The sequence below is a fragment of the Triturus cristatus genome, chromosome 3_2 (genome assembly GCF_964204655.1).
Source record: "Triturus cristatus chromosome 3_2, aTriCri1.1, whole genome shotgun sequence".
Classification (NCBI taxonomy): domain Eukaryota; kingdom Metazoa; phylum Chordata; class Amphibia; order Caudata; family Salamandridae; genus Triturus; species Triturus cristatus.
The window spans coordinates 29,948,403-29,970,121 of record NC_140584.1 but is presented as its reverse complement, the minus strand read 5'-3'; the positions used below and the strand labels follow the sequence as shown (position 1 = coordinate 29,970,121).

Below are 21,719 nucleotides of genomic sequence, written 5' to 3'. Positions count from 1 at the left end.
GAAAAAATCACTATTGCATATGGGTCTATGAAGGGTGCAAAACCTAGATAACTTTATGTTCGAGGCATATGAGCTGCAGATTACACACTTGTGCATAGATCGCCATCTGGTGTTGGGCCCGGATGTTTGCAGTTGTTTTTCCTCTTGGAAAGTCTTTGGAAGTCACGAGGTCGGTGACTCCTCCTTTGGATCGTATTGCGCATGGGCTTCGGCTCCATCCTCAGATTGTTTTTCGCCAGCAGGGAAATGATGGAGCGTAGTAATAAACAGTGAAGATGCCCATGTGTGTTGTATCTAAATAAGATAAACTGGAATAGATAAAGGTAGGCGGGTGGGCGTGTGTAGATCTGCAGCTCTACATGCCAAGAACAGATGCATACTGGTAAATTGCATATTCCGTTCGAGGCATATGAGCTGCAGATTACACACTTGTGCATAGATTATATAGCAGTACCCACCCTTAGCGGCGACCACCCGTATCTGTTGCAGTGGTTTGAAATACTGTTTTGAGTATATCCTGGCCCACATTAGCCTGTTGCTTAGTTGGCGATCTATGCACAAGTGTGTAGATCTGCAGCTCTACATGCCAAGAACAGATGCATACTGGTAAGTAGCATATTCCTTACAGATACAACTTTTTCTTGTCTTAGTTTCCATAATAGATAAAAGTACAGAAAACCTTTTTGCTTAGTTTCAGGAAGTGGAGAAAAGATAATGAAATAAAGTTTGTCACTTGAAGAGTTTGCAAAACGCCCTGGCATGGGAAGCCCATAGAGACCTTGTTGTAGTAGTGTGAGACCTCATTGGACCTCACATGTGAGTAGTTGAGAAGCACTGGAACCATACCTAAGGGTGAACAGTATAACCAATTTGTTAGCAATTTGGGTACTTAGTTTGGGAAGGGGTAGGTAGAAAACCTCAAGTTATAGCCACAATCCTTGTCGGTGTCAACCCTGAAAGTCACCAAATTAACCTGATCACAACCCCCTGGTACCTGTGGCACAGAGCAGACAGGCTTAACTTTGAGGTATTTTATGAAGTATTTATACAGTACCAAAAGAGTGATGCAGTCGAAATGCAAAACAATAAAAATCCCCACATGAATTAGAGTTAAATTTAGTTAGCAAAATGACAACACAATGACAAAAATTCAATAATGGCAACCATAAATATGAATTTTTCAATGGTCGTGGTAGAACAGAACCTAGGCACAATTTAACGCTGAACGGGTCGGATGAACTAACCTGAATTGTCCTGGTCAAAGATTTTACCTTCTGGCTTTAGTCCTTTAAGACCCACCACAGGATTAGACTTCTAAAGCCCCCAGAACCTCGGGGGAAGGCACTTGGACACTCACAGCGTGGCATTCAGAGCCCATTCCAGGTCAAGTTGCCACTGATCAGCTGGGCCATTGAAGGAATGTCTTTTACAGCTTTTTGTATCCCTGTTGCTTGTAAAGTCTGTTTTTCTCTTCGTATCTCTGTCTCTATCGCACTGTTTATAAAATGACTTTGCTTCCTTTACAGTATGAACTATGTATGTTTTTTATTGACTCTTGAAGTAAATCTGTTATGTTCTGAAGTAATCCTGCCTCTTGTTTGAATCATTTTCCCTTATCATGTTCTCATTTCTTATTTAAAAAAGAGAAAGGACAAATTGAGAGAGCATATGCAAAGAATGCACAACCCCGAGCGGGAAGCAAGAAAAGCAGATCGCATTAGCCGCTCCAAGGCTTTCAAACCTCGACTCATTTCCACTGACTATGAGAGTTTCATGTTCAAGTGTCGGATGTGTATGATGGGCTTCCGAAGGCGGGGCATGCTGGTGAGTCTCAGAAACCTTTGCCATTGATGTAATTGGGAATGAGTGATCCTCAAAAAGATATTCATCCATCCGGGTAGGTTAGTGAGTGACTTGGAACAGATATGAGCGATTCCCTGCTGTCTAAGTATGTGCAGTGTGAAGTGATCAATGGTAGTCAACAATTCTTTACTTTTCTATTATTGAGTGTGATTAGTGATCAGACAATTTTACACCTGCTTGCGTTCAGAACTGCACTGAGATTAAGAAGTGTAGTGGGATATGTATCTCGTTTATCAGCTGCTTCGGAACGTCTTTCCAGATTTTAGGAAGGGTGGTTTGTGCTCCAAGTTGAACCAGAACCTAGCCAGTAAAGGAATTTTCTACAATGTTCAGCGTTGTTGTCAGGTGAGCTATGAGTCTGTAATGCTGAAAGTTTTCATTCAGGAGGCAGATTTTAGGTTCACCAAGAGTATTCTAAGTGACATGTGATGATAGAAAATTATCCAATTTAGAAGGTTTTGGGTTTTGCAAGTAGAGGGGTCAGTGGAAATTTAAGCATTGTGAGACTTTTAAAGATTGCTGAGTGGAAAGATTGTAGAAAGATTTTAATCCACGTCTTAGTAACTTGTGTAGTAACTTGTGTTGGGATATTTTTTACGGTGTGCAGAGGTTTTCTTGAGTCTTGTTCAAGGGCACAGAAATCCAACAAAACTAATTAGGGAATATGCTACAAAATAAAGGACTTTTTTATTTTTTATGTTTTTTAGCGAGATTGGAAAGTGTGAAGGGGCAGACCGAGAAGACTTATATTGCATTGGTGCAGTTTGGGGAAGGCTACAGAGTTAATTGATGGCTTGGCAGAGTAGTGTGGAGTGAATACGTGTGTATGTTAAGCAGGTAGTAACAGTAGGCTAAAGTGAGGATAATTTTGATTTCATGTGAATCTCTAGTTGTAGTCAGAGGATTAAGGTAGAATGAGGTCAAAGTGGAAGGATATGGAAAGCCTGTGAATGATGAATGATTAGAATTTCAAACTTGGTGGTTTAAGCATTATGCAGCTCTTGGTCATCCTGTAACATTTGGTGAAACATTCTTCAGCAGTATGTGACTTTAAAGCAGTAAGTGTGGAGAAAAGGATTTGGATTTTATACAAAAATGGTAATACAGTAAGCCTGATGGGGGGATGTTTTTAAGACAGGGTTTGTGTAGGGAGATTAGGAGTAGACCATGGACAGAGCTATTTGAGACATCTGCTGGGAGCGATGATGTGAGCGGTCAATGAATATCTTTGAAGAAAGTTGCCATTTTTTATAATGTAGTGCTTAGAATATGGTGATGCTTAAAAATAAGTCTTTACATGTCATCTGTTGTTTTCTCTGTGTAGCATGATCTGTGTGAGACCAAACACCAGTTTTGGCCATTCTTCGCTATAGTAATTTGCCATTTTCGTCACCCTTCTTGCAGGTAAATCATTTGTCGAAGCGCCATCCAGAAATGAAGATTGAGGAAGTTCCTGAGCTGACTCTGCCTATCATCAAACCAAACCGAGATTACTTCTGCCAGTACTGTGATAAGGTGCACAATCAAATGTCTGCCTCCATGCTGTCTACAAACAGTACCCTTTTTCCAGCCTGCAATGGAAGGTCCACTCTCCCTATTGTCAATGAGTATATGAATTACTCCACAAAAATTTCACATACGATACCCTAAAACTATTTTACCCCTGATGAAGATATTTAATGTCCTTCTTTGTTGAGAATCTCATGTTCATCTGGTGCCAAATACCCTGTACCAAAAAAGCCCCATTTCAACACCCATTTTAACATATGGTGAAGTACACCAAAGTAAGCCTCCACCAAAGGTCCTCTGTTTCACCTTTATTAGGATCATTTGTTAGTTGTTTGGTATATTTCACCCAGTGTTAGTATCCTCCATTTTACTTTGCACAAAGGATCCCTATTTCACCATGCACCAATACATTCCCACTACCACACTTTTCCTCAATGACACTTTTAGGCATTTATCAAGCATTCACCATTTTATTCTTTCATAGAACCACACATACATCTTCTGCAAATGCTTGCCCGTATCACCGATCGTCATGGAACTACAATTTGAAAATGCACAGAGTATCTCTATTTAACTTTGTGCAATAAATCCCCATGTTTGCCTCAACCTTGAGATTTTCATTAATATTGATAAATATCATTGCATCTCAGCTTGTGCACATAATACTGGGACCTTTTTCAAAGAGCTTTTTTGCTTTCCAAAACATTTACAAACATGTGTTACTTGAAGCCCAACAATCACTGAAAATGAATTTGACACTGCCACTGTAAGCTGCGGTTTAGTCCTATATTGCAATGTGGTTCTAGTTCTCAATTAATTCCTTTGCTCTGTAGAACAATGATCCTTAACCACTGGTATTTGGCCTTTCAAGAGAGCATGCCATAAAAGCTTGACAACTTAAAATTCACAAATTCTACAAGTCTTGGCACACAATCAACTTAATGTGCAGTCAGGGGGAAGTCTTTAAAAAATAGGTCTTTTATTAATGTATCAAAAGTCAACACCCCTTATTTTACACAAAAACATACAACCTAAAATTAAAAGTGAGTTCATGGAAAGGGATGGATTTATGGTACCAATATATTCTTTTTCAGAAGTTTTGATGTCTGGTTAACATGGTCAACCAGGCTTTGCTTATTGATGTGTGGGTGACTCAACAGCTTAGGGGAGTCCAACTACATTTTGTACTGTTCTTTTTAGAAAATGTGTGTGTATGAGACACTGTTATTAGATATGGGCAGGTATCCAAGATAAATCTCCTTGTGTTACCAAGCTTCACTGGACTGTATCTCGAAAATGGACAGCTTTTTTTCAGATTTTCAGTTGGAAAAGGTACCTATATAAAATAGTCATCCACATGACCTGCTTGTTCACCAACTGCAACTGGGATCTAAAGTCAGGCTCTAACAATGACTTCAAACTAAAGTATGTCAATATCCATAACTACAAAGATGTTCCAGAACCAGGCTGACTTGTTTCAAGCATTGAGTCACTACTTTAAAAATTAGTGGGTAAGAAGAAACACATCTATGTCCCTCTCACAATGGAAATGGGTCTAACAAATAGTGAGAGATTAAATCTCACCAAAATGTAGTCCTGGTATGTCCTATTCTGACCCGCAACCTTCCTGCTATTACAAAGTCAGTTGTGACCCAAATACAATACAGGTTCCTCATTACATATGTTTTTGAAATTCTGGAACTGATCCTTGAACGTCTCGATCAGGGCCTGCTCGTCTCTGGCCTGTACGCTCTCCTCCCTTGTCTTCTCTCTGACCTTGAGATACTGGGCCTTACCCATGAACCTCTTGATCATGATCTGCTCCTATCTGGCTCGTGCAATTAACCTTCCTCGTCTTTCAGGCCAATGTTTCTCCAGATCCTAGATGTGGGTTAATGCAGAGGTGGATCACTTAGCAACCAGAATACAATGTACCTAAAATTCTGCTCCCTGGAGTTTCTTAGGAAGACTGCTCTTAGTTATATGAAAAAGGTCTCTAGAAACTCTGATCTGTTGGATGTCTTCCTACCATTTCTTAGAATACAAATAGTTACCAACTAATTTTGGTTCCAGTAATGATCCTCATTGCTCTGAATAGGCAAATTAGGATCCGATACACAGATCTTTCTCAACCTATGACTGATCATGCTGTCAGTTTTCCATCCTTTAGTATGGGGCACTCAATTGGACTGAGATCTGATCCACTTGTAATTGTTTATTTGACTGCTGGAACACTGATCTTTGTTGGGTATGGCCTCTCTAATGGCAAACTCAGTGTTATGGTGGGTGAAGAGCACGAGGCGTCTATATTAGTGTGGCTGATAGAGGTTTGGTAAATGGTGCTATGAGATCTATCCGGATTCCCTTACTGCATTGTCTGGCATTCTCAATGTTTCTACGCAGATTGCTGTTGGACGTTTTCTGTGTCTGTTGTTTGTGTCACTTTCCATCTTTTTCAGGAAACAATGTGATTTTTCATATTTGAAATCTGAGCGATGCCTGAATTTTTGACTATTTTGGTGGACTGTCTCGATCTTTCCACCTTCATTTTATTTTTTACTTTTTTATTTATTAGTTTGAAACGTGCGGCTTATACATTACACAATGCTGCTTAGTGGTCACAATCTTACATAGGATGCAATATTTCTGTAACAACAACTAACAGAACACAACGCGTGCATTGCAGTGCTTCAAACTGCACATTCCTTACTCAGCAGCTTCCGGCTTGTCATGCTTTAACATAAACATCTTATTTACCCATATTCAACCATTTCACAGTACCAGCAGCTATCCCAAATCTGGGTGCTCCAGCAGGTACGCTGTCCGTGGTGCCGAGAAATCTTTAGGTCTGTAGGCCAAAAGCAGTTTTTCCACATATATCTCCAACTGTTCTTCATAGTATACCAATTATTTTACCCATTTCACCACCATAGGCGCCGTTTTGCCACCCCAATGTTTTGCCACCATAAGTTTCGCCAGTAGAGTGGTGACTAGCTTGATCCAGATCATAGATACACGGAATTTTTTTTCACAAGTGAGTGTTCTTCTCATATTGATAGCCCTTTACACTTCTGTAGTAGTGATTCTTTGATTATAAATTATTTTTATTATTTGGATTTTGGTTTATATGTATGACACTGGTGGTTTGGTATGGTTATGCTGATGAGCACTGGTTGATTGATACATTGCACGTAGGTGTGTTCACGGTTTGTGTTTTATTGGTTTTTCATTTTCACCTTGATTGTCCTTGGGTTTCACACGTGTGGCACTTGGTTTTACGGTGGCTGGCACAGAGATTTAGATAGCTTCAGTGATTATTGGATACTAGATGTGATTTTGTATATTTGTTTAGCTTGTTTCCCTCACCCTTGTCCTGAGGAGGCCAAGATGTTTTTGGAGGCCGAAACGCGTCCGCATCGACAGATCACGTTGTGAGGAGTCTGATGATATGAAGTTTGGAAATATATTGTTTCGCACAATCACTGTATTAAGGTTCTGGAGAAAATAGAACTGATTGTGGAAATAAGACTACCTCGAAGTGTATTCCCTGTAGGAAATAGGCGAACACTTCCCTTTTTTTTGACGAATCGGGTGGAAGGCATTTATGAATTGTTGATTATACATGTGATGTGTATATTGTTGTATATGTACTTTTGTGTGTGTGTATATATTTGTATATAATCTGTTGAAAAAAAGTTAAAAAATGTTGATGAAGTGATTTATGATTACGGTAATTAAATTATGTAATCATGTGTGTCGTTTCGATATGTGATTGTTTTGCTGACTAAAATGGAATCAAATGAATACAGGACTATAGACTGATATTAGAGGAATATATAGTCCTCTATTGAAAAGTGAGAGTGTGTATATATATTTTTTCCTCCCTGCCACTTCAATAAATTTCTTTGTAGTAGAGTGGTGACAGCCACTATGCACCTGTTAAAAAGCTTGAGCTTTTTTAACAAACCCAGGAAACAAATCTCAGGCGTGCATTCCACGTTTTCCATTACCATTGATGTTAATGTCCGAGTTACACATGTCCAGAAGTCATGGATAGATTTGCAAGCCCAGGCCAGATGCACAAATTCCGCCCCGTCCTCCCCGTATCTCATACATTGAGCATCCTCCCGCAACCCTTATTTCTGCAGTTTCACTGGTTTGTAATACATTTGATGTAAAAACTTGAAATGTATTATTCAGAGGTTACAGTTGGCGGTTAGATGCCCAGTCAATACACAGCATGCTTCCCAGTCCTCCCAAACCAGCGGCTCCGCCAGCTTACTATTCCATTTCTCTAGGGAAGTTGAGCTTATCATAGCAGTTTCTCTTTGGGATGCATTATACAATCTAGTAATCAGCCCTTTACATTACCTCACTGTTAATGCAAGTTGCAATGCTTTTAACATCATCAGCTCATTAGGGAACCCAGGATATAAAGTTCTGACAGCCATACATCTAGTGTAGACAAACCCTTGCATCGCCTTGTATGGTTGCCCCGAGATAAAGGCATCTAGGGATAGGAACTGTCAGTGTATGTGCATGTCCCCTAATTTAGTGATCCCTACCATGGATAAAATGTCCAATGCCCCGTGCTCCTGCACCTTCGAAATACCCGGGTGTGCAGCAATTGGCCTAGCCGGTGCGTACAGACATACACTTCCTGCATGGGCGCCTAAGGCCTTCCACGCTTTAATAGTGCATTTAACCGTATCGATCTCTTTCCTGTTCCCTTCCATCCTGTTATTCAATACCATAGCAGTCAGCGGTATTGGGTGAGCATTAGCCTCCTCCATCGCTAAGAGTGGTAGGTAGTGTTGGGGAAAGTACCAATAGTGCACAAATTGAGCTTGCACCCAAAGATAATACAATCGTAAATCCGGGGTTTCAAAACCTCCCCTCTCAAATGGTTGCGTTAGAGTGTCCTAGCTGCATCTCAGCTGTTTGCCCGCCCACACCAATGCCAAACAGCACGTCTGAAGGGTCTTAAATATAGCTCTATTTAGTACTATTGAATGTTCACGGATAAATACAGAACTTTGGGGAGAATCGTCATCTTCACAACAGCTGTTCTATCCGCTAGGGACAGTGGAAGGCGTGTCCACCTGGCAACTTGATCATTTAATTTAGCAATCTGTAACGCCCTGAACGTCTCAGGATCGTTTAACAGACACGATAATGAGAACGCAACCACTTGTGAAGGTTTAGTTATTTTAATGAAGGCAAAAATAATACAAGGAATAAACAAAGGTTATAGTCACTGGAATCCTCCAGGCTAAGTACGTTACCAGCCCACAGCACGGATGGTCCTAACCGTCCTCTGCATATACGTCGATCCCGGCGTATGCCAACAGAGGGCAGAAATGAAATGGCCGACAATGCCAATCGGTAGGCTGTGAGGGGCACGAAGAGTGTTGGGGAGAATCGAGGAGTCAGGGAAACACCCAGCCGGGGTCTCTACCTGAAGGGAGCAGCCGCTCAACCTCTTCCTCAGACTGCACCGGGACGCGGAGTCACCTCATGGTGATGCGTCACCGATACCCCAATCACAAGCAAAGAAGACTGAACCGAGAGCAGCCGCTCGATCGATCCCGTGGACTTCCGAGTCTGTAACGCGGCAAACACCTCCTGGTGTGCGTTACAGCTGGCAGTCCCTGTATCTCTGGTCGGGCTGGGAGTTACGACTCCAACCAGCAAAAGCGCCACTGCGCTTTGACTCAGCCGAGTCAAAAAGCGAAGCTCAATGGTTATCCGGTAGAGCTTCCGGGTCCTTCACAGGTGACGATGGGGCAAGACACGGCCCAGGGAGTAACGACTCGACCTACCTCCGTTCTTGCCTTACTGGAGCACCACTCCGGAACACTGCTCTTCACTAAGCAGGTACGTCGGTGTAAACACAATATCCGACAGCGTTGTACCTCCCGGTTCCTCCCTTTATAGGGCGTGTTTTCCTTGAGTTATGTAACAGCTCTCCTGTTTACATAAGGGCGTGTTTTCCTTGAGTTATGTAACAGCTCTCCTGTTTACATAAGGGCGTGTTGTCCTTGAGTTATGTAACAGCTCTCCTGTTTACATAAGGGCGTGTGTTCCTTGAGTTATGTAACAGCTCTCCTGTTTACATAAGGGCGTGTTTTCCTTGAGTTATGTAACAGCTCTCCTGTTTACATAACCTCTCAACCGCTAAGCATCCTGGGAGATGTAGTCCGTTTTCGCTGGTTACCGTTTTCCTCCCCTCGCATGACAGGAATTCTTGACACAATCACACACCCATAATTCATGCTGATCACTGTCTCCTGGTCTCTGTGCAGCCAGACAACCAAGTAACGCACATGTTCACTCGTTCAGGCCAGCGGGAACTCCAACTCAAGCCCATTGCGTATAGTGATAGGGTGAGCGGTCGTTGCCTAAAACCCAGTGCTGGAAGCTCGGGCTTTAACTGATGCAGCATAGCAAATATAGTGCGTAGATTATGTGTGGTGGATCTTTTAGGTACGAATCTCGATTGAGCCCACAGAACCAGATTTGGGACCAGAGGTTGTAATCTGTCAGCAATAATTTTTGCCATGATTTTAGTGTCTATATTTATCAGTGAGAATTGCCTATATGAGTCACACCTATTGGCCTCCTTATCTGGCTTCAGCAGCATCACTAAGCATGCTTCACGCAGGGTAGGGGGCAGGACACCCTTATCTTATGCGTCAGAGACACCTCTAATAGTCTCGGGGCTAGAGTATCCACATAAGCTTTATAAAACTCGCTTGGCAATCCATCAAATCCTGCCGCTTTACCATTTGGGAGTGACATTATAGTTTCCTTCACGTCTTCAAACGTCCAGGGCTAAGTAAGGTATTCTCGCTGGCCCAGGGACAACCAGCCTATCGCAATGTCTTCCAGATAGCTTGAGATCTTACAATCATTAAGAGTTGGCCTATGCCCGTACAGACTAGAGAAGAAGCTCATAAACACTTGACTAATCTCTGGCGTGGTATAATATACATCAGAATCACTGTCAACTATTTTAACAATGTGTTCCTGTTCCCTTGGCATTGCCAGTTTGTTCACCACAGAGCGACTCAGTCTGCCCCCTCCCCATACAGTCGTGCTCTCCACCTCCTGGACCTATGCCGCACCTCCTGCTCTACAATGTAATTATGCTCTGATATTAACTCTCTCACTTGGGCCAGCATTGCATGTGGGGGTCGTTGTTCGTATGTATGTTCCAGCTCATGTATCCTATCTCCTATGTCCCGTAGCCTACTCCCAAGTGATTTTAAAATGCCTGCCTGCGCCCCATACATTCTCCTCGTATAGTGACTTTGAAGTCCTCCCACAATGTTCCAGCCTCTTCCTTTTCACCTTGCATTACTGTTCAATAGGATCTCAAGTTAGCGTTGACGTAGTTGGGAGCTCTAAAAGCATGGAGTAGTTCTGAAGTGATACACCTTAGCTTCACACTACTTTGCGGCAGGCAATAAGTTCAGCAAATAGAGGGAGAGAATTACAGACTTTATGAGCAGAATGTCATACCTTCTTTTTACAAAGTGACTGAGAGTGAAGTGTCATTGTTTCTAAGGTAACTGATAGAGACATCTAGCCACCGATTCTGTACGTTAGAATCCTCCCCCAGGCGCAAAATTGGATCCGGAAACTTTTTCCACAGCATGTCTGTGTGCCTTAAGAGAGCGCCAAGCAACTCCATATCCACGTCACTATGCAATGTGATGTTGATGGAGTCCCTATAACCACTTTGCCGATGCGCTTACATCATTAGTTCATTCTTTTCCGTGTTTACAATGCGTATCTGGAGTAGTTAGGGGGCTGTTTTTCAGGCCCATCTAGATGTTTTGTTTTTCCATGCAAAAGATTTTTGGGCCTTAGTCTCCCTCTGGGGCATATTCTGGCCCCGAGGAGGTAGGAGGTACCCTGACTGGATCCTCACCGACGGGTTCACCCACTGTGACAGTTGGGCCCACTGAATCCGTTAATGGATTTGAGGCGGCACCGGTGCACATCTCTTTGGGGTTCACACCTTCAGCATCTGGGTTGAGTCAGCCAATGACATCAGCAGTGCCAGTCAACGCAGATCCCATTACTCTTTTTGATGTCGATACAATGCCGCAACTCGCTGGACGGCACCGGATGCGGTGCCGATGGAGCGTCTGCTTTGAGCAACTTTCCATCTGGCCTTATTCAACCTGTTAGAATGTACAGCTTGGTAGGTGAAGGAGGGAATATAGGGTGTCTAAACCCTTTGGACTATACTGTCCAGCCTCCTTTGGAAAATTGGCTGACTGAACTGGGGGAGACTCTCTATTTTCAGACTTACTTTCTCCACCTGTTTTGGCAATGGTGGAAAGTTATTTTTTTGAGAAGGGCATCTGTAGTCCTGGACTGCCAGTTTCCCTCAGTGGAATTGTCCACAGATCCTTTGGTAGATGTTGTGAGATGGGAGTGGAGCCTTTACTCCCTTATAATGAGTCTCAATGTGGCCTTTTGTTAGGTGCTTGGGCGAGACCAGTGTCAGGAGCTCCAGTTGATCTGGCTGGGGGCCATGGCTTCAAACCACCCCTGGGGACCTACTTTATCTCCTGCGACATCCCACCACAAAAGGGCGGGCGGTTCAAGCTTCTACAGCTTCGCCGGACTCTAGTGTCCTTCTCTTGGTTCTACCAAATAAATTGTCCAGGTGGCTAGAACATTGTGGGAAGAATATATTCTCTTCCATCTGTTTGGCATTGAGGTCGTTAACCACGGCATGTTCTTTGGGGAAGATTTTCTCATGCTTTAGGGGACTCGTTGGCTCAGTGGCTCCCTTCTCTTTCAGAGGAAGCCAGGAGTGAGCTCCTGCAGTTGGTTCAAGATGGCTGGGAAGCTGCAAAATTCACCATTAAAATGTGGGATGGACACCCCTGATTCCGTGGGTAGAGCTATGGCTCAGTCAGTTGCACTGCACAGATCATGCATGGCTGCATCAGTCTGTGTTTTCAGAGCCTGTACAAGAAAGCCTCAAAGATATCCCCTTTGATTGTGTTCTTCTATTTGGTGAACATGCTGATTCGGCTTTAAGGCGCTTCAGAGCTGGTCAGTGTGATAAGACCACCTGAATTGTCTTTGACAACTTTGGTTGAATTCTTCTTTCTGACCTGTGTAGAATGAAGTGTTTATGCATGACTGAGTTTCCATATGTACTTCATCTTGTTCTGACCATTGTAGTGTTTCTGCTTTTTGAGGGGTGTATGTTTTTTTTGATAACCTTGCAGTCTCTTCCTGTGTTCCTGTCCCTTAAACCCGGTCAGATGGGATTGCAGAAGTTGTATTCCATGATAAGTGGTTTTCTTAATTCTTCTGCTGGGTGCAAAAGCTGTGGCTTTATCCTTAAGCTCTGTCCATGACAGTTTCTAAGCTCTTCATTTGTTTTTTTAATTGATACCTGATATACAGGTTTTGTGGTTTACTTTACTCTGAAGATGAGCTCAGGGTCAAGAGTTGATGCCTTTTTAGTATGTACCTTACTCTATGTGGAATATCTTTTTTCTCCAGTATTGGGGTGTCTTTCATAGATTCACATGCTTGAATATTCCCCGTCGTCGAAGTGGGAGTCCCAGGGTACATAACATAGCAATGTAGTAATAACATAAGCCTAATAGGCATAAAAGAAAGTAAAACCATAGAGTTTTTATGGATAGACAACTTGTCATATCTATAACGTATTACTGTCATTATGTATTAGTCCAAAATCCAGACAATCAGGCGTCTGCACCCACTAGAACCTTCTCCCCAGAGGCTCAGGCCCTCAGATTTTCTACCGCACGTCGTGTGAAGGGAGTCTCCCTGAGCTTGCTCAGTTTTTCTCCTCATATCTCCTCAGAAGATTACCTCTATGATATCTACTTCCAAGAAATCCCTCTTCAGACCTTGTGAAAGTTGTGGTAAACTGAGGCTTCATTCTGAAGACCCTCACAAAAAATGTATTTATTGCTTATATTCTGAACATCAGGTAAAAGATTGTAAAATTTATAGGACCTTCTCTCAGAAGACTTTAAAAGACAGAGAAGGGCATCTCCTTCTGTGGCTACAGAAGTTGAAGACTTCAGAGAACCCTCTTTCAGATGTGGAGAGTGTGTCTTCAATCAAAACTGCTCCCTCCTTGAAGAGAACAAGTGACTCTCGGAAGGTTTCTCCAAGAGCTAAAGTGGTGAAGAAACATCATGTTGATAAACCCACTACCCAACCTTCAACTTCAAAAGGGGTGATTCCCCCCCAGGAGCTTATCTGAATCCTTTACGCCCCGAGATCTGATTCTCAGGCGTCAAAGACTCCATCTGCGCAGTTTTTACCTCAGAAACTGCCTCTCTCGTCGACGAGCTCATCAACGCTTCCTCCGTCGACGAGAGCTGCCGTCATCGCATCTACGTCGACGACTTTGACTTCTATGTCTATGAAGCCGGCTATGATCCTGTCGTCGGCATCTTCACCGTCGACGTTGGTATCTGTTAAGGTGAGACCCATTTCGTCTACAGTGCCTTTAACTTCGTCGACGGCGGCAAGCAAACATAGAAAAAAGCATACGTCGTCGACGATGGCTTCGTCGTCGACGATGGCTTCGTCGTCGACGGTGGTTCTCCGTCGTTGACGGTGGCTTCGTCGTCGACGGTGGCTCAACGACAAATTTTATCGTCAGCAACAACGGCTACGACTCCATCTATAGATCTGATACCACTAAAGGCTTCAAGCTCTTTGCTTCAATGACGACATTCCTCTTTGGATACCCTAATGCCAATTAAAGCTCCTTCTCAGCCTCCAGAGGTGCTATTTACATCTGATGATGAGGAATCCGAGGATGACAGATTTCGGGCTGCTCGCAGTCCCTCTGAACTTCTAATAAAGTGTCAGGAATCTGATGAGGATGACGACTTACAAGAGGACGATTTCTCTGCTTGTGACACATACCCGGCGCAAGAACTTCCTATGGCACAACTGCCTTTAAGTCTTATTTCCAACCTCCAATATATGTTGGATGATTACAACTGACATTTTCCACGTTCTGTGCAGACTTCTGCAAAGCCGCAGGTACCTCCACAGCCTGTTTCAAATAAGGAATCAGTGGCCACACCTACGTCGGTGACAAGAGTTCAACATCTTGCAGTTCCTCAAATCATAGAGGAAGACATTGTCGATGAGCATGATGATGACGGTGACAAAGAAGAAGGTGAGCTGGATGACGGATCCCTTCTTTCAGAATGGGACAACTATCAAATACAAACGCCATCTCCTGGATTCTCCACCGGTCGACATCGGTGGTTTTCATCTGCTCATGGAAAGAGCGGCTAAGAGATTCCACCTTCCTATGACCACCAGAGAGGAAGATTGTTTCCTATATGATTTTAAGGATCAACCTCAAAAACAGGTCCGTTGTATTCCAATTATCGATTTTATCTGGCAAGAAGGCCTCAAGCTGATGCAAACTCCTAACTCCATTCCAGCTATCCTTCCTAGGATAGATAAAAAATACAAAGCCCCTCCAAATTCTCCTGCTTGTTTAATTTCACAAACAATGCCTGATTCCATCATTACTCAGGCAGCTCAGCGTCGATCCAGAAACCCATCGTCTCCATTATCTGCACTGCCAGATCGAGAGGGTCGACGCCTGGATGGTACAGGAAAGAAATGTTCCACTACGGCTGCAATTACAGTACGTGCGGCCAATTCTTTAGCGATCTTGGGCCGTTACGACTGCCAAATGTGGTCAGACATTTAATCTCTTATAGACCTTATCCCTGAAGTGTCTAGGCCAGAGGCATTAAAGATTCTCCAAGAGGGGGAAAGAATTTCCTCGGAAATTATCGATTGCGCTGTTGATGTATCCTCCACTGGTTTCCGTCTTTTGGCTGGTGCAGCAGTCCTCAGGCGTCAGGGCTGGTTACGGGCCACGTCTTTCCATCAGGAGGTACAGACAAAAATACTGGACATGCCTTACGACGGTGAATCATTGTTTGGACAGCATATAGACGATGCCCTTCAAACAATTAAAAAGGACACTGACACTGCTCGTGCTCTTGGGTCTTTACGGTTCAAAAAGCATCCTTTTCGAGGCGCAAGAGGTCGTGGCTCCTCTTCTTCCTTTTGAGGAAATTCTAATCAGTACAGACAAGGTCAAAACCGCTACTCCTCCCAGAATCAGCAGTCATATAGGCAACAGCATTCTTCCACCTACAGGCAATACAGAGGAAAATCCTCTTACAGAGGAAAGGATTCCTCCAAAAAACAATGACTCTCACCACACACCGTCGCAAAATCCTCCCGCTTTTTCAAAACTTGGAGGTCGAATCTCCCACTTCTACTCCAAATGGTCACAAATTACTACCGATCAATGGGTTCTGGATATTGTGCGCAGGGGACACGCATTGGAAGTCGTAAAGATTCCTCCCAATACTCCACCAAGGGGTCCCCCTCCTGCTCACCTAAAAGAACTTTTGAATCAGCTGAAAATTTTGTTAAGAAAGGGCGCGATCGAAGTGGTGCCAAAACTACAGAAGAGCAGGGGGTTTTATTCAAAGTTCTTCCTCATACAGAAAAAGTCGGGAGAATGGCGCCCCATTTTGGATCTACGGGCCCTGAACAAATATATCAAAAAACAAACTTTTTGCATGTTGTCCCTTCAAGAAGTACTTCCTTTTCTATCCCAAGGAGAGTATATGACAACTTTGGATCTTCACGATGCTTATTTTCATCTTCCCATACTGCCGAGACACAGAAAATTTCTCAGATTCAGAGTGGCCGGAAAGGACTTCCAATTCAAGGTTCTTCCATTCGGCCTTCGTTCCGCTCCCTGAGTGTTTACAAAAGTCCTTGCACCGGTGGCAGCTTACCTTCGTCTACAAGGAGTGCAAATTTTTCCATACTTAGACAGCTGCCTACTAAAGGCAAAGTCGTTCGAACTGGCATCCAAACAAACTCTTTTCTGCAGGTCCCTCTTCCAATCTCTGGGCCTCACGCTAAACATGGAAAAATCTCAGTTTCTCCCAGCTCAAAACAGACTGTTCTTGGGAGCCATTCTAGATACCAAGCAAGGGAAAGCTTTTGTGTCGCACGAAAGACGTCAACGTCTTCGCAATCTAGCGACTTCTCTCCATCTAAAAGAGTCCGTTTCTGTCCGACAGTTGAAATCTTTCCTAGGGATGTTGACCTCGTGCATTCCTCTAGTCCCTCACTGCCGCCTGAAAATGAGACCTGTCCAGGAGGAATTGGACAAACAATGGGCTCAAGTCTCAGGAACTTTCAACGATTTAGTCAGAGTCACACATCGACTAAAGAGCCCTCACGAAGGAAATATATCCTCAGGCCGTCCGTTTTTGGCGGACACTCCACATTTCACCCTCACAACCGATGCATCTCTCGAGGGTTGGGGCGCCCACTTACAAGGGCTGACTGTGAAAGGCAAGTGGACCGCTCAACAAAAAACTAGACACATCAACCTTTTAGAGTTACTGGCCATTTTTCTGGCTCTGAAAGCTTTCCGAACCATCATTCAAGGAAGCTCGGTGTTGATCCGTACGGACAACACAACGTGCATGGACTACATCAACAAACAGGGAGGCACAAGGTCCGTCTTGTTGTCCCTTCAGGCTCAACAAATCTGGAATTGGGCGATTCAGCATCACATCGTCCTCACAGCAGTTCATGTTCCAGGAGCGTCGAATAATCTTACGGATTCCCTAAGCAGATCGTCCACGACCAAGCATGAATGGGAATTGCACCAACCCATTCTGGATCACATATTTCAACTATGGGGTCCCCCAAATCTGGATATGTTCGCAACATATCTGAACCGCAAATGCCTGTTCTACGCAAGTTGGCTTCCCCAACCAAAGTCATGCGGGAATGCCTTTTTGATGAACTGGTCAAAAATATATGCTTACGCTTTTCCACCAATACCTCTAGTCCCCAAGGTTCTGCGGAAAATGAGGAAAGAACCCTGTCACATTATTCTTATAGCCCCCCGGTGGCCTCGACAAATCTGGTTCACGGAACTCCTGCTCCTGTCTCAGTGCGACCCGATCATTCTTCGCCCTCTTCCAAATCTTCTGACCATGGAACACGGCCAAATTTGTCATCCCGATCCAGCATCTCTACGTTTAGCGGCTTGGAACCTGAGCACTATGAATTTGTAAATTTGGACATTCCTTTAGATTGTAGAGAGGTCCTGGCTAAGGCTAGAGCACCTTCCACTGTGAAAACATATAAACTCAAATGGAAACGATTCTGTCTATGGTGCAATGAAGCTCAAGTACATCCTATACATTCCAAGCCAGAACAACTTTTGCCTTTCTTTTTGCACCTTGCAAAATCAGGCCTCTCGTGCTCTACCCTTAAGGTTTTCCTAGCAGCAATCTCACGATTCCGTCAAGATGGCTCTAACTCACTTTACTCGTCAAGAGTAATCCAACAATTTTTCAAGGGTCTTTTTCGAATGTTTCCTCCGATACGTCGGCCACCTCCGCATTGGCATCTAAACATTGTATTGGCACAGCTCATGAAACCACCATTTGAGCCAATCCATAAGGTCAGTCTCAAATATGTTACTTGGAAGACTTCTCTACTCCTGGCTCTTACATCCTCCCACTGGGTCAGTGACTTGCAGGCGTTTACCACTAAACCACCTTTTCTTCAATTTACTAAAGACTCTGTCCTGCTCTGCACCAATCCGGCATTTATCCCCAGGGTGCCATCAGATTTCCACCTCAATGAGCCAGTTGTTTTAAAAAAAAAATTCCAAATCCTCAAACTCCTGCAGAGAAAACGCTTCATTCTTTGGATGTCAGGAGATGTCTCAAATTTTACCTTCAGAGAACAGCCACTATTCGTAAGAATGACCAACTCTTTGGGGCCTACGGACGGATGCGACAGGGTCATCCGGTCACCAAACAAACTATAGCACGCTGGATATCTTCTACTATTGCCTTTTGCCATCAACAAGCTGGAAAACCACTTACATTAACCGTTCTAGCGCATTCCACCAGGAAGGTTTCTTCTTCTACTGCGCTGTTTGCTGGGGTGCCTCTTCAATACATCTGCAGAGCTGCAACATGGTCCAGCAGACATATCCTTACGAGACACTATTGTCTGGATGCTGCAGACAACATGGATACGGCTGTGGGACAGGCAGTCCTTCGTAATCTTTTTTAATAAGGTGAGCCTCTGATGCTTCCCTCCTCTTGTATACAAGGTACATTTATTGTTTATTTATTTATATATTATATTTTATATGCCTATAGTCTTTTGCACTGGGTATTGCTATTGCTTTGATTCTTATGTACCTTGTATTATTCTGATATCACTGCTCACTACTCTTATTCAAGCATGTGAATCTATGAAAGACACCCCAATACTGGAGAAGAACAAAAGTTACTTACCTGTAAACTGTGGTTCTTTCATAGATTCACATGCGACCCACCCACCTCCCCTCAGAGGCTCCAATCATGTATTTTACTATTATGTCACTCCTGTGCTACGAAAATCTGAGGGCCTGAGCCTCTGGGGAGAAGGTTCTAGTGGGTGCGGATGCCTGATTGGCTGGATTTTGGACTAATATTTGTAGAGTAACAACCTAGGCAATTCTTGTAAACAGCAATAGTCGATATTTTCCTTTTAGTAGTCAGACCAGTTTAAGCAGTGAGACGAAACAGAAATTAAGATTGTGATTCTTTTTTAATTATAAATTCTGTATATATTCACAATTAAAAACAATTTTATTCTATACATAATAAAAAAATCATAACAAATAGTAAAATAAATGGTGGGTTACATGAAGATAAAAGATAAACAAATGTGGTGGCACAGCTGTTTATAGTTCGACGCGCGTTTCGGCGTAATTAACGCCTTCGTCAGGAAAACTAAGGCCACAATTCCTGTAATATAAAAACAAATAAACTAATTCTAAATCATGTTTCGTCACTGCTTTTTACAATTTCTACAATTTCTCTCATTCATTGGATTTAACATCTATTAGGTCTGACTAGATGATTTAAGATAATGAACATATGGTATGCCTTCGGTCACATGGTCATAATTGTATTTGATCACAGAAAGGAGAAAGCAATATCTGAGATATCATCAGCTTCTTAATACAAGAGAAACACTCACATAGTATATTCCATTTTTTAACATTCAGCTTATTGGTAATTCATAATGATTTCTATAGAGAGATAGAGTAATAGAATAGTATAGAACAGGTATTTACGGTCTTCACTGGTTTAGTTTTAAGATGAAGAGCAATTTATTAAATGTCTACCTGTTTTTCAAAGTTCAGGAGGAGGCTTTATCCAGGTAGATAGGTAGATAATTTTTTCTTGTAGGTGAATACCTATTAATGTAGAGCAAATGGTTAACTAATTGTATTTAAAGACATTATTTTTATTCTAGGGTATCCTAAGATGATTTATACCTTAATTGATGTTTATTCGCTCAAAGATAGAGACTGTGGAGAGGGGATGGCTATTCTTTTATAATTTGCATTCTGGTAAATCCAAGAATGTAGCGCAACCTAAGATGGGAATTAAAGAATACATAACTAGCTAATATTCATATGGGAATATAGCAGCACAGCTTAGTTAATTATTGGTGTCGTTGGTATGTTACCTTATTGGATCGAAGTTTTACATGTCAATGACAATTCTTTTGGTATTTCGGTATGAATAGTTCTTATATGTGTTAAAACCTAGAAAAAGTGAAAGTACAATAATATTCAGATGACCGTGATATACATCGAACAGCATGTAGAATATACATTATACTTTTGTGTGATGCCGCATTACCTGGTATTTAATGAATTCTTGTACATGCCGGTCTTGATAGAGAGTTGTTGATAAATAAAACACTGCTGAAGAGGCGTCACAGGTATGATATAACCTAAAGGTTGGAAGTGACATGGTTTAAATAAAAATAATACGCGAAGGGAGTTGTAGAAATTAGAATTTATCGTTGTAGTATTATTGCAAACAGATGTATATGTGTATATTGCTACTTGTTTATTACGTTCAACGGGATTTCGCTTTGTAAATAATGTATAAATCAAATGTTATAGTATGATTCATACATGCGCGAAAGAGTATTATTATAGCATGGATTTTGGACTAAAACATAATGACAGTAATATGTTATAGATGTGAGAAGTTGTCTGTCCATAACAACTCTATGGTTTTACTTACTTTTATGCCTATTAGGCTTATGTTATTACTACATTGCTATGTTATGTACCGTGGGACTCCCACTTCGACGACGGGGAATATTCAAGCATGTGAATCTATGAAAGACACCAATACTGGAGAACTACAGTTTACAGGTAAGTAACTTTTGTTCTTATGCTACCATAGCATTTTTAATAGCAATACTTTTTATTGATTTTCATAGCAACAACATCAGTGCACATGTGTAATCATACAATAACAAGTAACTGCCGGGTGTCCCCTGGCCATAGGTATCTACAAAATGCCCCATGGGTGGTTCAGATGCTCCAAGTGCGGCCCATGGGAATCCCTCCCCGAACCCCTCCAGTAACCCGACCCACCCCCCATCACAACCCCCTCCCGCCCCCCCCCCCGAGGCAGCTGCAAAGCGTCCGAAAAAAGGGGAACAATATCAGTCCGGGGAGTGCCAGGTCCGGAAGATACGCAACGCCCTCAGAGTGGGCGGGAAGACAGCTGCCGGGAGGCCCCTAGATAAGTAGGCCAGCAGAGCACCCCAAGACTCCTCAAAGGCTGCGGGATCATCCCTAAAGCACACCGCCAGGTGCTCCATCGAGAGCAGGCGCCACAGGCGGGCGTGCCACAATGACATAGCGGGAGCGGCCTGTTTCTTCCATGCACCGCTACCGTGAGCTTAGCCGCCCCCACACAGAGCCACCATATAGCCTTGTCTCCTCTGGACACTTCCTCCCAATCCTCTCCCCGAAGACCCAGGATGACATGAGCGAGGTCCCCGGGGGGTGCAAAGCCCAAGATCTCTTTAATCTGTGCTAAAATTTCTTCCCAAAAAGGTTGAATACTGGGGCAGTCCCACCAGATATGCTTGAAATCCCCGAGGAGACCACATCCCCGCCAGCAGAGCGCAGAAGTCCCCGGGAAGATCCTAGCCAATTTTGTGGGGTAGAGGTACCAGTCAAAAATGGTTTTGTAGTGAGCCTCCCGTAGGCCTACCGACAAGTTATGTCTGGGAATATCCCGCCATAAGCCCTTCCACTCCGCTTCAGTTATCCCTCTCCCCAAGAGGTGCTCCCAGAATTCCATATATCTGGCCCTGGGTGTGTGTAACGTGGTCAGCAGCATCCTATAGAGAGACGAGATTGCCCCCTT

The 21,719-nt window shown here is 43.1% G+C and overlaps 1 protein-coding gene across 3 annotated transcripts in view; it reads left to right on the top strand.

The window, feature by feature from the left end:
- The window catches only part of PRDM10 (PR/SET domain 10), a 1,096,800-nt gene that overhangs the window by 651,415 nt on the left and 423,666 nt on the right, over nt 1-21,719 (top strand). For all 3 annotated transcript variants that reach the window (XM_085647206.1, XM_085647205.1, XM_085647207.1), the window contains exons 15-16: nt 1,645-1,824; nt 3,268-3,378. In XM_085647206.1, coding sequence (XP_085503332.1) covers nt 1,645-1,824; nt 3,268-3,378 — 291 coding nt within the window. The remainder of the gene's footprint in view (nt 1-1,644; nt 1,825-3,267; nt 3,379-21,719) is intronic.